We start from the raw sequence: 15,027 nt of genomic DNA, 5'->3' as shown, positions 1-15,027 counted from the left end.
TTTTCTCATTATATTATTAGAGAAGATAATTCGGCTTTACGTTTCCTGCAAAACATATTTGCTGGTGCAGATGATATGCAATGACTATAAATGTAATTCCTAGGAGACATGGTTGTATGAGATTAATTAATTAAAAAATCATTTCAAAACATATCTAGTAAATAAGAAAGAAGGCTTGAATTTTGTTTTCACAGCAAAATGCACGGTGGAAACATGCTCGCAATCACATACTGTACAAACCCCCACACATAGACAATCTGAACTAAAAATACTTTTATCTTTTTCATATTAATTAAAAGCAAATAAATTAGAAATGCTGCACCCAAGTGAGGCTTTACTGAGGCTTATTCAGCAAAAAACAAACAAACCAAAAACCTGATTTTGCTTCCAGTATCAAAGTTCCCTCAAAAAAACAAAGCCTCATATTTCAAATGAATGTTTTCACAGTATTATGATAAAGCACATTTATAACAACCTGCAATGAAGCTGGAAACCAGCAGAGTGACGAAGCTATTTACAGTCACACATCATGGACGGTAAAGTGTTGGACTGTGTGGTGGATGAAGAGGCTCCTCGACACCACCGACCCTCCTCTTCTGTAACTGTAACACCATCAGTGATTCTGTTCTACTGGAAGCTGTACGGACTCGTTCACACACATACCTGAACTCTATGAACCCTCCTCTATAAACACACCACTGTGGAAAAAAAAGAGTTTTTAACAGCAAACAACTGATTCACTTGTGTTTGTTTGTTTCCTGGACGGCTGCTATACTACAAAAAATATCAAATTGAATTTGAGTAAAAATAATTTAAAACCAAAAAATGAACTGAAAAATATACAAGAGTGCCATATTCTATTACTACACTCTCCACTTGTCTTTCACTCATCAGGATTTCTCTTTTGCTGTCACTTTTTTCAGTTTGGCTGCTTAATTTTTTTGTTTCAAACCACTTTTTTTTGTACCTTCGGACCCCCGACCTGTCCCTCTAAAACTAACTGGTGAGAGCTTTGTGTCAGAACTGAAAAAGTTCAGCTGCAAAACTATTGAAAAGTGACAGAAAAAGAGAAATTCTGATCAATAAAAGAAAAGTTTATTCGATTTTTGGGAGATTTTGTTCAATTATTATGAAACAAATTAAATATACTAAAATAAAGAAACTAAACTGTATGAGTTGTTTTAATACCTTAGCTTGTCTGTGTGTGTTTCTCTATTTTCTATTTCTTTATTTCTCTCACTTATTTAAATTATGTTCTATGTTTTTGTCCTGGCAAAGAGAATATTAAAAAAACACACACAGCTGTGAGGAAACCTAAAAAGTGTCATTTTGATTCTATTAACTGAAGTTGGCAAAGTCAGAAAAACTGCTTTCATGACACCAAAAGAAGAAAAAAGACTCACTGTGTTAATATCAGAGGAAATAAATGCAGCATTTTATTCTAAAGTATGTATTCATGTGGCTTTTATACTCTTTATTTGATATTTATGATCTATTACAATCATTACTTTCCAAGAAATCAAACACAAAACACACAAATATACATAAATAAAAAATATAAATAAATAAAACTTTTAAAAAAGTAAAAGTAAAGATTGGATTTGACTTAGGAACTCTCTCAATTATACTATGGAATTTCATAGATTTAATTGACTGGGTTCTTCCATTTACCAGTTTGTAATGGTTCGGTATGACTGGTTTCATTATTATCAGCCAGCAGCAGTTCATTCACTGTGGAGGGAAGACGTTACTTTTACTGTTTACTGTTCAGCCTCCACAGATGATTATTATCTACAAAATTACACAGTTTTACAAACAGAAGGATGCAGACTGTTAATAACCTGCAGCAGAGAAAATCACCTCCATCATCAGTCTGTTTTTATATAAAACTAAACTTAAAAGACATTATTTGAATAATCATATACAGACAAAGTACCTGAATGTAAATGGTGTTTTGTATATTTTGCTTGTTCTATACAGTAATTACAAAATAAACTGCAGTATTGGTTGCATTAACAGCAGTATTTAGGGAGTATTAGTAGTACATGCAGTCAGAGTTGTAGTGTTGTAATGAGGTATTTTGCTGCATGTTATGTATTCAAGGTGCTGCACCAATAAGTTATTATTAGTATTATTAGAAGTAGTACTGCAGTAGTAGTAGTAGAAGTATGAGTAGTAGTTGTAGTAACTTCCTCGTCACTGTTTCTGTCCTCAGAGTTAAAGGCTCAACAGCTTCTCCTGCTGGCTGCAGAGGTAACATGTTTACTCCAATGATGACTGAGAAAAGATTTATTTTTTAACAGCTTATTTCCCCAAAATGAACTTTATTTACACTAATTATCGTTATTAGTCATCAGTATTAGTTGTAAGGAGAGTAATAGTAGTTAAACAGCCACAGACACAGCAGCTGTTTTCAGGTCAGGAGTCATTATGTTTGAGAAACAACAGAAACTAGTTTGTGTTTGAACATATTTTTATAATTTTGATTTATATAATCAGCCAGTCTGATGTTAAAATGTGCTCTTGTATCCTGTCAATTATCCACCTGCACTGCTTTTGAAGTTAAAACAACTGTGATTTGATATTTTTTTTGTGAGAATATTTCAGGTATTCAACAGAATTGTAAACTCTTGTAAATAATTCAGGGATTTGGTTGAAATCGATTTAATAACTGTGATAAACAGTTGAGATGTTGATGTGACGATACCGAGTACCGATCCAATACCAGTGTGTTCAAAAAAAAGTATAATAATATAGAAATAAATATCTAATATATATATTATATTAACTAAATCCTTGCATACTGCACACATCACTCTTTTACTGGTGTAAATGTTGCCAAATTGCTGACATTTTGCTGGCTCTGACTAATGTTACTCTAAATTACTAGAAATCATTTCTTCTTCGCTGTTTTATAACATTTGTTGTCAGTGGCAGCACAGCGTAACTTGATGTGTAGGCTGCTGTTTTACAGCAGCGAAGAAGAACTGATTCCTGGAAAAACGGCCGTTTTATCCAGTAGAAACTACTAACTACAACTAAAGTTGATTGTTTTGCACTGTTGACCCGTTATCTTTCCTGTCACCCAATGGAAACGCACAGGACAAATGTAAGTTTGCTGACATGTGCTTGAAGTCACAGAAGTCGCTTGCTGTTTATGGATATTGGCTACTTGTGTAGTAAAAAATCTGTTAAACTGCATACAGGTGTACAGGATGCTGCTGGGAAGCAGCATTACATGATACTGGATCAGTGCATAGACTCACATACTCACCAAAACCTCATCCAGCATTTTAGGCTGTATCGGAGGTATTTCTGATACTGGTATATCAGAACAACTCTAATCACTAGGGTTTTAGATGTCTGAGGTCTGCAGTGAGAAGACAGTTAGGATCAAAGTTTTATACTAAAATATCTGAAAGTTTAAAGCTTAAATATCTGGACAGTCAGCTGTAAAGCTGTGATCACAGAGTCCTGTATCTGCTGCCTGTCCACTCCAGTGTGTATAAATCCATACTTATAAACACAACGCCATCCTTTGCAGAAGCCTCTCCGACCTGCATTAGCGCTGCAGAGCTGTAATATAAATCCTGTTGAGGGTGTGAAAGCGTGAAGCAGCATCAGATTTAAAAACCTCGCTAAAGGATATTTCTACGCTCTTGTCATATTTCCAAGATATCAGCTTTTCAGGAATAAGGAAACCAGAAACATTCAGAGTTGAACTGAAGCATGTGAAAAGGTTACAAAAAACTTTTGTAACTCACAGGAGACAATTTAATCTTTTAAAATATGTTAAGATATTAAAAACCCAAATAGTGATGTCCTCTGTCCTCTGATCAAACAGACACAAATATCATACGGACTCTTCAGGGAGGCACTGCGGGTGCTGGTCCTCTAGGATTATCATATCCAGCACGCACACACACACACACACACACACACACACACACACATTGAGCTGGCAGAACAAAAGGTGAGAAGGTAAGCGGGATAAGCTCTGCTGACAGCGAGCAGACAGAAGTGACTGCGGATCAGTCAGTGAGTCCCTGAGCACTGACACACAACAAGACTGTGAGCAGGTTCAGACTCAGGGCACAACTCAACTTCAGTCAGCCTGTCAAGACTCCAACCACTGTGTCAGTGCTCAGCCGGGGTTTAGATAAGAGAGGAATGAGCGCGAGGAAGGATGGAGGAGGAGGAGAGGAAAGACGGAACGAAGGAAGGGCAACTTCCATCCCTACAATACAGTCGAAGAATGGGGGTCAGCTTTCAGTTACTCTGGTCCCAAACTGTGTTCTGTTTTTAAAGGACGGGTTCACGATTTTTCAAGTGTGTGTTAAAACAACAGTGAAAGAGGTTTTCCTCTCTGTAATCATTCCTCCTGTTCATACTGGATATTAAAAGATCCTTCAAATGTGCTTTCAATGGAAGTGATGGAGGCCAAAATCCACAGTGTGTCCACACTTGTATAAGTTTTATACTGGATAATAATTGGCTCCAAACTAGTTGTGAATCATCATGAGATTTAATGTGAGCACAGAGAAACTTTCCCCCTTTCAGCACAACTCTGCACAAACATCATTCTGCACAGAGAAACACATGAAACACACTACTAAGTGGAGAGAGAAGTTAGCGTCAGTAAGAGGTTGATAGTGACCTCACACTGAAACTCAACCAGACATAAAGCTCAGCTGAGGTTTGTTTACACTCCACAAAAGAGATGACAACACAGATGTTGTTGGATGTTTTCAATGGAAGTACGAATCACTTTTAAGTTCTGCTTTATCGCTTTCATCCAAAAAGAAAGAAAGAGAGAGAGAGAGAGAGAGAGAGAGAGAGAGAGAGTGATTCTGACCTTATGAAAGCTGCCGTAGAAGAGTTTTTTGATTTCTGGCCCCTCGAAGGTGACAGTCTGGAAATCTCCTTTGTAGTCGTTGTTGAAGAACGTCAGAGTCTTTCCTCCGTCTGCAGGAAGACACAAAAACTACTTAACAAAAGAAGGTAAAGCAGACGCTTGCTGTCAAAAATAAACAGGATTATCACTGATACTGAGCCACTTTTAAAAAAAACCACTTCCTTTATATTCATTGTCTCCTTTGTGACCTCAGTTCATAATAGAAATCAATAAAGAACAGCTGCTATCTGAACTGCTGCTTCCTGACAACACTAAGTGCTCCTGGTATTTTGTACATTCAGTGTATGATTTTGATGGCTTTCTACCAAGCGGCAACCTCCGGGGCTGGAAATGAAGCCAACACCTAAACGCCAAAAACTGCAGTTCCTTGAACGGCTACTTGAGGCTCCAAAAGTGAGTCAATCCCCAAAGACGCTCATGTTAAAATACCCAACTTTACAGCAGAAATACACATTTACATTTCCCCTTTCATGACTGTACAGGGGGTGAATTTTCTTTATATCTCACCCGTTTAAATGTTATTAAGCTGTAAAGTTATGCATAATTAAGGACATGGCTGCTTTGAGTTACAGGTTGCTAGTCACTCTTTGCCCATTTTGGATTAGCCGGGAGGTTAGGTGGAGTCAGGCACTGCCAAAACCGCTCTTAAGAAACCAATGGGTGACGTCACGGTGGCTGCGTCCATATTTTTTTTTACAGTCTATGGTTTCTACTTAAAGAATAAAAGTGAAATATAAGGGAAAAGAGGAATATAGTTATATGTTCTTATAGACTTTCTGAGCTTCCAGACTCACTGTCCAGGATGACTCCAACCAGCGGCTCGTTGTTCTTGTTCAGGATCTCCCAGATGGCGAACGGCTCCTCGGGGGTGTTGGGTAGCAGTCTGAACAGCAGGGTAATCGTGTAGTCTGAGGGCAGCCCTTCAGGATGGATGTACCTGTGATTTGACACAATGGATAATATAACAAGCTTTTAAAATACAACACATTGTTAAAGATGAAACCAGTGGTTTCCAACCTTTTTGGCTTTTGACGTCTTACAAAAAGCAGTGTGTAGTCGGGGTCACATTTCAGATGTCTATGAGTTGTTAACAGCTCCACCAAATAGTGATTTTTCCCTCTAAACTTCTCACATGCTTTCATTTCAATAAATGTTCAAATGATCCAATATTTCAGCAAAAATCAAAGATTAGAGAAAAAGTCCAAAAACTGAAAACAGATTTGTGTATCAGAACTTTGTTTTTTCTTCTTTCCTCTCCCATTAATCATCTCACAACCCCTCAGATTTATCTGCTGACCCTTTGGAGGGGCCCCGACCCCTAGGTTGGGAACCACTGGACTAAACTAGCTAACTGTATATAGAGTAGTTGAAACTAGCTCCACCTCCAGCAGCTACAACAGTAACATGCTGCTCTAACACTGATGCTTCACTATTAATAATCTAATGATGTCATATATAATAATATATCAGTCAGAGGGACCAAACCACTACTTTTACTGCAATACTTTAACTACATCAAGCTCATAATACTTATGTACTTTTACTGCAATACTTTAACTACATCAAGCTCATAATACTTATGTACTTTTACTGCAATACTTGAACTACATCAAGCTCATAATACTTATGTACTTTTACTGCAATACTTTAACTACATCAAGCTCATAATACTTATGTACTTTTATTGTAGTAGGATTTTCTTTTTTTTAATGCAGGACTTTTACTTGTAATGGAGTATTTTTACATTGCAGTACTGGTACTTTTACTTAAGTAAAGGATCTGAATACTTCTTCCACCTCTGGAGCCAGAACAGACTCAGGTAAATATCCTGCAGCCTTCTTAGTTTTGATTTTCTCAATATCTTGATCAGCTGATCTTCATATTCAGAAGTTTATATATCATTTTAGTCTTTGTATTCACAGTAAACAGTGTAGACTTTGGGTTCTGCATACAATTAATACACATTAGGATATATCAGAGCTTGTTCTCTTTTACAGAAACCATCTGCTGCCATTAAATCTCACTGTGAAAATCAGTCTGCTATATGAGATTCATGCGGCAGACAACAATAAAGCCTGAAATAGAAACAGCATTATTTTTGTGACTGGTAGAAAACTGTTACCAGTCTGAATGTGTGTGTTTACCTGGTTGGCTGAGCCAGCAGAGCGTCACTGTGCAGGTGGAAACAGGGGAAGGTGTTGAAGGTGCCGGGTACCATGGAAACACCAGAGACGCTGCTGTACCGATTCTCCACCAGCCCAAACAGCTCCATCATACGGAAACCTAACAACACACAGCGGGAGGTAGAAGTGTCGACTCGCTAACATCATGTAAAATTAGATACAAAACCAGTTAATAGATGAATCATAACTGAATCATGAGAGTAAAAAGCACATTTGAAATTAAAAGGAATATGAAGTTTTCCTTCACATGAAATGTACAATGACTTTAGGTCCATTTAGAAAAGATTTGTTTCATAAGAGGAGGTCAGGTGGTTTCATTATTGCAGGCACTTGCTGGTGTGGGTGATGTTTATCTTCCTATTACAGTAAAAATTACAGCGCTGATTACCTGCTGTTTTTCAGTTGGTCCTCCCACCAATTTGATACCAATTTTAGTATTTTAAAAGTGCAAAAAAATGATTTGATTTGATTTCTGTGTGCCGACTTGTTAGCTGTTGTTAGTTTGAGGGTAAAACATAACAAAGAGAGTATTCTGGGTACCTGTGTTATGATTAACTTTAATATTATCACAGAGGGAAATTAGTTTGCAGTGTGTGCACCAAGTTTATACACTATAAAAAACAGACACACCAAGAAAGAAAGAAACAATCAGCAGTAATCCAAGACAAAGTCCACACATGCATACATCCTTAGTAAAAGTACACAAACCTACACCAGTGTACAGCAGACTGTATCGCTCACAGTGTAAAGATATGGAGAACAACTCTATTCTTCACAGTAGATTTCTTGCCCAGTTTATTCTATGCTGCTCTCTCCTAATGAGCTTCACAAACTCTCTGTATTTAACAATTGTTTAAACGCAATTAGGAATTGGATGGCAAACTATCTTCTGCAGTTAAATGCAGACAAAACTGAAGTCCTGATCTTTGGCCCTGACAATCTTCAGTCAGCAATCAGGCAGAACCTCGGTGCCGTATCATCATCCTCCCGGTCTTGCCTGCGCAATAATCTTGGTGTAATTTTCGACCAATTCATGAGTTTTGAAGCGCATGTTAAGATGCTAACTACATCATGTTTCTTTCACCTGGATAACATAGCCAAACTCCGGTCTGTGGTATCAAAAAATGAAATGGAGATGTTAATACATGCTTTTATGCTTTTATCTCATCACGTTTGGACTACTATAACTCTATTTTTACTTGTCTTAACAAATCTTCCATACAACGCTTACAAACTGTCCAAAACGCTGCTGCTGCTGCTAGGCTTTTAACACGATCCAACAGATGGTCACATACAACTCCTATTTTAATCTCACTGCACTGGCTTCCAGTAAATTTTAGAATTCATTTTAAAATTTTGGTGCTCACTTATAGAGAGAGCCCTACATGGCTCCACAGTACATTAGTGACCTTCTGCACCCCTACACCACTGGTCGAGCTCTTAGATCCTCCATGCAGGGCTTTCTAAGTGTACCTCGTACACATTTTAAGACCCAGGGGATCATGCCTTCCAATCAGCAGCCTCCAGACTCTGAAACACTCTTCCAACAAGCTTAAGGTCCTTGGATAATTAAAAAGCAGCTAAAAACCCATTTGTTCAGACAGGCATTTGGGTAGTATGTGCTGTTTTATCTTGTGTATTTTATCTGGTGTCTTTGCTTTTCTTTATTCTGGTTTTATTTTATTTTTATTTCACTTTATTTTATTTTATTTCTTTGACTGTGAAGCACTTTGTAACTGGTGTTTGTGAAAGGTGCTATATAAATAAACTTTGCTTGCTTGCTTGCTCTCTTTTCTATATGTTGATACCAGTGGTGTATGACGTGCATTAAAACACTTGCATCCATTGTGTTTTCTGTGCAAACCCCCACGTGTCTGCTCGTCGCCGTCCTATTTCACAGCATCAACACACTTTATCCATTTAGAAAAGCAGTAATTTCACCCTGGATACTCTCCCGCCTACTGTACCTTCACTACTTCCTCCATCTGTATGATGCATCTGATGTGTTACAGGCTTCAACTGTGAGATGATGCAACACTCTTCGCCACAAGTGTGTGATGAAGTTGACACATCGAGGTTTCAGCAGCATACACAAGACTTTTTAAGATCCTTTATAGAATCCAATTTAATACCTTTTTCACATCTTACCAGTCAAAGAACACCGGAAAACCAGCAGGGACAATAAGGTCTACAAGTAAGTATATTTATATCATATTTTTATATAATATATATAATCAATAAATGTGTCCTTGACCTAGATATGAGGCAGAAAATGTTAGTAATTTAAGTTAATTTAAGGTTTTGAGCTTCCTGCTACTGTAGCTGCATTAGTGAAAGTGTTTTTCTGCAGGTCTGATGCTGCTGACTGAAACTCTAAAAAAGGATTAAACAGCTTCCTGCAGCACAATCCGCCGTCTCACATGTAGTTTATAGATGTAAAACGTCTCCTGACAGCCGCAAACACACACAGAAAAAAAAATCACATACAACTAATGTCACTGTCTACAGCAGGAAGGAAAAATATAATCTAGTCTCCTGCAAATAAAATTTACCTTTTTTCCTCTTTTAAGAGAATTTAAGAGAACTTTCAAGGCTTTTGAAGACCTGCAGATATCCTGTAGACTGAAGCTTTATCACCATGAAAAGGAAGTTTTATAGTGAAGTATACAACGTCCCGCAAAGCACAAAAAATGGTTGTCTACAGCAGGAAAGATTAAATATTTAAGACCTTTGTTAATCAAATTTAAGGGAAGTGAATTTAATGATTTTAAGGCTTTTCAAGACCTGCAGATACCCTGCACACAATAACAACGTGGATCTGTTACCTGGTGTTGTGCTGCCACTCATCGGTACTGCTGGACAAGCTGAGGGATGAAAAAAAAGTTGCGTTTAATTAAAAAATAAATAAGCTTCACATGGAAAACAACTTTACATCCAACATCAAACTGGACTGAAAGTGACTGAACGTCTTCCAGGATCAATCTAGACTTTAATTCACAACCAGAATCTAACCAGACGACCTAAAACAGTTTAATGAACTCAAAACCTTCTGTGACTCACTGGCAGTGGCGGCTTCGCACACAAAGGTCACCAGCTTCTCTTCGATCTTCTTAAAGGCGTCCAGGTCGTCCACGAAGAAGACGTGTCTGTCGCTGGGTTTACTGGCGATGCTCACCAGCTCCCCGTAGTCAGCGTCAGCGAAGCCGATAGCAAACACGATATAACCTTTACAGGGTGAAAGAGAGGGAAAACATCACGACTTATAACATCTGGACAACCAGAGGAAGGATTTGGATCAGGTCTCTTCAAAGGTTTTCCTCCAAATATGAAGCAACTATTCAATGAGTCAAAATGATGTCAAGGTTTTCTTCTTGGATTTCATGGATCAGTATTCAAGATTCAATTAAATAAGTAAGTTATTAATTGTTTGAAAACTAGCCCCACAGCTCATAAAACCATAAACAAGGCGACTCTGACCTTCCATCTGCATCTCCTTAGAAACCTTGTTGACGTCATCCTGGGATCGGCCGTCGGTGAGGACCACCAGGACGTTGGGGATTCCTCTCCTCATCCCTGCCTCCGCCGTAAAGATGTTTTCCTTCACGTGCTGGATGGCTCGACCTTGAGCGGACACACGGACCCGTCAATCAAACCCATCGTCCAATCAGCATGTGAGACTGAGAGGATTTTTACTGTAAAGTACGGCTGCGCAATTCAGACTAAATTGATCATTTAAATGATTTTTGCTAAATGTTGTTTTTTAATTATCTCTGTAATAATGTGTGAGAAAGAACAGAAGGAGCAGATACTGATACAAAAAATATTATGATAACCAGCAGGCCGTCTTTTGATATATTGATTCACATATATTTTTAACTTATAGTCGAGCTGAAGTCTGTCACTGTGGACAGTTTGGTGATCAGAAGTCAAAATAATTTACTGCATCGTCAAATTTTTTATAAATTATTTTGAGTGATGTTAATTTAGACACAAAAACTGTGCACCATCATTTACAATCTAAAACGTAAACAAATTATAACTTAATGTAATAAATGATTAATTCAAAATTATTGTCCACCCACATGAGAGACAAAAAGTAAATCACAGATCTATTTTTAATTGCATTTTACATTTGAGCTCAGCAATAACAAGGTAATAGTAGGTTAATGTTCTTATAATAAAGATGTAATAATAAAGAAATATCAAGGTAACTTTTTAAAATAATAATAACCAGATAATAGTTTGGTATTAACAATGTGTATATCTAGGTAATATTAGAGAGAAGTTATTGTAAAAGGGTAATAAGGCTCCAAAAACAAAGAGGTAATAATAAAGATAATAATAAGGCAGGACTATTTAGTAATATCATTGTAAAGTTTTGGAACCTGCTAACAATAATAAGGTCATATTTCAATTAAAAAATGGTAATACAGTGTCATTAATGAGGTAATAACCTGATAATAATGAGGTAATGTTGAAATTCTTTTTGTTTTAAGGTAATACAGTAAAAAAATCTACTTTTAATGCTGTGATTTGTTACCTGTAAACACACTTTGTAGTTTCTGTGTAATAACCATGAATCAGGACTGTAAAATGTAAAACTACCCATTTCTATTTAATTTTATTGTAATATTAGATTAAACCAAACACCAGTAGGAACAACATTCCTTCATCACATCATGCTTTAAGTCATTCATCAAGCAAAAAATGCAAAAGATTAGCATGCTAATACGCTAATAAGCTAAACTCGCTGGACTAAGCATTATCATTGTGAGAATGTTAGCATGCTAATGATAGCATTTAGCTCAAGTACAGTACAGACTCAGTCTTGTTTTCATGATCACTTCGTGCTTTAAGTCATTCATCAAGCAAAAATGCAAAAGATTATCTTCTTCCAGCATCTCCAGTGAGAAAATTTGCTTATTTTCTGCTTTTATTTCTGGTCAAGCGAACTTTGAAGATGTCATCTGAGCAGTTTTTACTATTTGACATTTTATAGAAGAACAATTAATTGAAAAAGTGACCTATAATGAAAATAGTTGTCTTGTGTCATTTATTTGTCAAAAACTGATGAACTTCTTCATTTTAAAAACTGCATGCTGTATTCTGATCACAGTGTTTTCTTCAGAACGTGATGTTTGAAGCAGGATGGACCACAGAGACGCTGTGCAGTTGCTACATTTCAATAAAAGAACCGAGTGGCATCAGGTATTTCACACAGATCCAGTAATCAAATACTCTGCAGGCCTGTGGGAACGCTGGGAAAACGAATTCTTAATTGCAGTGTGCAGAACGAGGTGATTGAGTGCTCTTAAACTCCCCAAACTGCTGCTTCCTGATAGAAAGGAGGATTAGTGACGCTGTTACAAATCTGTTATCTGCAGTCTCGTCCCTGCAGGAGAAACTGGCTGCACTGCTTTGTAAACACTGATTAATAACTACACTTCTCCCTGCTTCCCCACAGACTTCCTCTCATTACTAACATGCTCAAAAATATAAGCTTTCATGCACTTTTACACGTACAAGATAAATGCAAACATGCAAACGCAAATGTTCTACATGTGTGTGTGAATGTGTGCAAGAACCAGGTGCACACAAGAAGTGCAAATGTTTGAGTTGCACACACACTCATATTGACACGAAGCACACAAGCAGACACACACTAACACATGGATTTAACTTTGTGTTTGCAGTTGCCTGCTGCTCAATAAGTATTGATAATGTTATTAAGAAGGTGAGTGTGCACATGTTAGACTGTTGATTTGTCTCACGCAGCCGTCTTGCTTGGATTTAGAGATGATTTCTTCAGGGGAAAAGCTGGATTTTGTCTTATTTCAGTCAGTCTGAGTACAGACTTTTCCTCAAACTCTGTAAAACTGCAATAACGAACTCAGACGCGATCCAATAACTCATAAGCACCGTAGCAAAGCTCCCCAAGTTCTCCTTATTACATTGTGTTTTTCTCTTCCTCAGCGGCCTGTCTGCTGTGTACTCACCTGTCTTGGTGTTTCCTCCCTTGTAGGAGATGTTGTTGATGGCGTCCAGCAGTCGCTGCTTATCGCTGTACGAGTTCAGCTTGAACTCAGTTCGTGCGTCATCACTAAACTGGGCGATGGCGACCTGTCAGACAACACAGGAACATTCATGAACAACACTTAAGTGCAAACTTTTACTTTAAAGCAGGAGTATTCAACTAACATTTAAAGAGGTTCACTTAGAGAAAATTTCTTGAAGCAAAGGTCCAGAAGATCATAATGTCTATAACTATTTAGTGTGATATATATTTAAGTAGCCTCGTAGTTGTATCAACACCTGACTGTCCAATCAAATGAATTTAGTACAATTCAAAAACTTTTTGACGTTTATTGTTAACATAGAGCTGAACATATATGTATGACTGCTGACATGTTTAATGTAATAATAATAATCTCATCTACTAAATAAAATACGGCTGCATTTGAAAATGAGAGAAAATAAATAAAATGTTCAAATAAAGTGCTTAACTTCAGAAAAATAAGATAAAGGGAGGAAAAGCTTGAATTTCCCCTTTTCTGTTTCACATCTTGACTTTCTCTCCCTTTCTCCGTCTCACTCGTCTTTTTCTCAACCGTCACCGTCTACCGTAAAGACTAGAAAAGCTGCACCAGTTAAAACAGAAGCGCCCTGTCAGGTTTTAAATCATAACCTCCCGTCTTGGCTGTAGGTCCGGACCCGGACCGCGGTCCGCCAGTTAGTGACCTCTGCTTTAAAGGGCTGGACTATCAACAACACTGACCAAGATAATATTTTCTGTTTACGTCTATTTCTAATCATGCAGACACTTTTATCTTTTATTATATTCATTTTTTTGTTACCACGGACACCTTCCTGTTGAATTTTTCAGACGTAACTGAGAAGCAAAAACTAAAGTCAGTTAATTTCCCTTGTATTGGAGTCATGACACAAGTTTCAAAGGTGGATATCACAAAATCAGTGAAAATGTATTTTTTGTAATTTGGGTGAACTGACCCTTTAATGATGCTATGTGTGGAATTTGTGATTAGCAGTCATCATTTATACAGAATAAAAACTACATTTCCCATAATTCCTGCTGTTTTTTGTCCACTTTTCTCTAAAGAAGAGAAACATGACAGAAACTTTGCCAACAGCAGAAAATCTGAACTCTTCATCTTCATCTTTGTGTGCTGATGAAGAACAGAACCTTCTTCTTGTTTTGGCTGTTTTGTAATCAAGCTCATTTTTAATCACACCTGAATCTGATGTGGCTGTGATGTCATTTATGTACTGCATCACACAAAAACTTTTCATTTTTAAAACACTTTATAGTATTAAAAGAGGATGAAGAAGATAAACTGAACTACTGCTTTACCTGATTAGTTACTCACACCGCCATCTTTTTTATTTTTCTGCACCGTTACTTGCACATTACATTTATCCTGCACATATGTAAAAACATGTGTAACCTGTTATTTACTCTGCTTATACAGAGTCACTGCAGACTGATGCTGAACTGTCGTCCTCACAAAAAAATCAAGCAAAAACTCATCATGTTTACTTGAAGACGTGACCTCTGTGCTCGACTATTAATAACCTGTCAGTCAGACAGTGTGGAGCGAGAGCTACCAGACATTAAGAGTTGAGAATAACACATGTCAGAAGTTTCATGAACTACATGTAGTTCACTGTTTCAGGAATGCCTCCTGGAGTACCTGTGTGCCATCTGGGCCGATCTGGTCCAGAGCTCCGGCGGTGCTGTACAGGAAACGAATGATCTTCAGGAAGTTTTCATCACCGATACTCCAGGAACCGTCAACCAGGAAGACCAGGTCTGCTCGGGCCGCCTTACAGACTGGACAGAGACAGACAGAGAGAGAGAGATGATGGTGAGGAGGAAATACAAAGCAGACTGATCACAGCGGTGTATTTTTT

At 37.5% G+C, this 15,027-nt stretch overlaps 1 protein-coding gene and 1 long non-coding RNA gene across 2 annotated transcripts in view; one reads left to right on the top strand and one right to left on the bottom strand.

Moving 5' to 3' along the window:
• LOC121912967 (collagen alpha-1(XIV) chain-like) overlaps window positions 1–15,027 on the bottom strand; it is a 214,534-nt gene that overhangs the window by 54,773 nt on the left and 144,734 nt on the right. The window contains exons 26-33 of the mRNA XM_042435553.1: window positions 14,808–14,947; window positions 13,095–13,218; window positions 10,576–10,719; window positions 10,159–10,323; window positions 9,924–9,962; window positions 7,060–7,198; window positions 5,710–5,852; window positions 4,856–4,965 (exon numbers count right to left, since the gene is read on the bottom strand). Of these exons, the coding sequence (XP_042291487.1) occupies window positions 4,856–4,965; window positions 5,710–5,852; window positions 7,060–7,198; window positions 9,924–9,962; window positions 10,159–10,323; window positions 10,576–10,719; window positions 13,095–13,218; window positions 14,808–14,947 (1,004 nt within the window). The remainder of the gene's footprint in view (window positions 1–4,855; window positions 4,966–5,709; window positions 5,853–7,059; window positions 7,199–9,923; window positions 9,963–10,158; window positions 10,324–10,575; window positions 10,720–13,094; window positions 13,219–14,807; window positions 14,948–15,027) is intronic.
• Window positions 8,872–14,865, top strand: LOC121912970. Its single transcript, XR_006100190.1, has 3 exons — window positions 8,872–9,292; window positions 12,215–12,306; window positions 14,790–14,865. It is a non-coding gene; the product is annotated as an uncharacterized LOC121912970 (long non-coding RNA).

Source organism: Thunnus maccoyii, chromosome 15 (genome assembly GCF_910596095.1).
Source record: "Thunnus maccoyii chromosome 15, fThuMac1.1, whole genome shotgun sequence".
Taxonomy (NCBI): Eukaryota; Metazoa; Chordata; class Actinopteri; order Scombriformes; family Scombridae; genus Thunnus; species Thunnus maccoyii.
The sequence above is the reverse complement of the archived record's forward strand: the minus strand, read 5'-3'. Positions and strand labels throughout refer to the sequence as shown.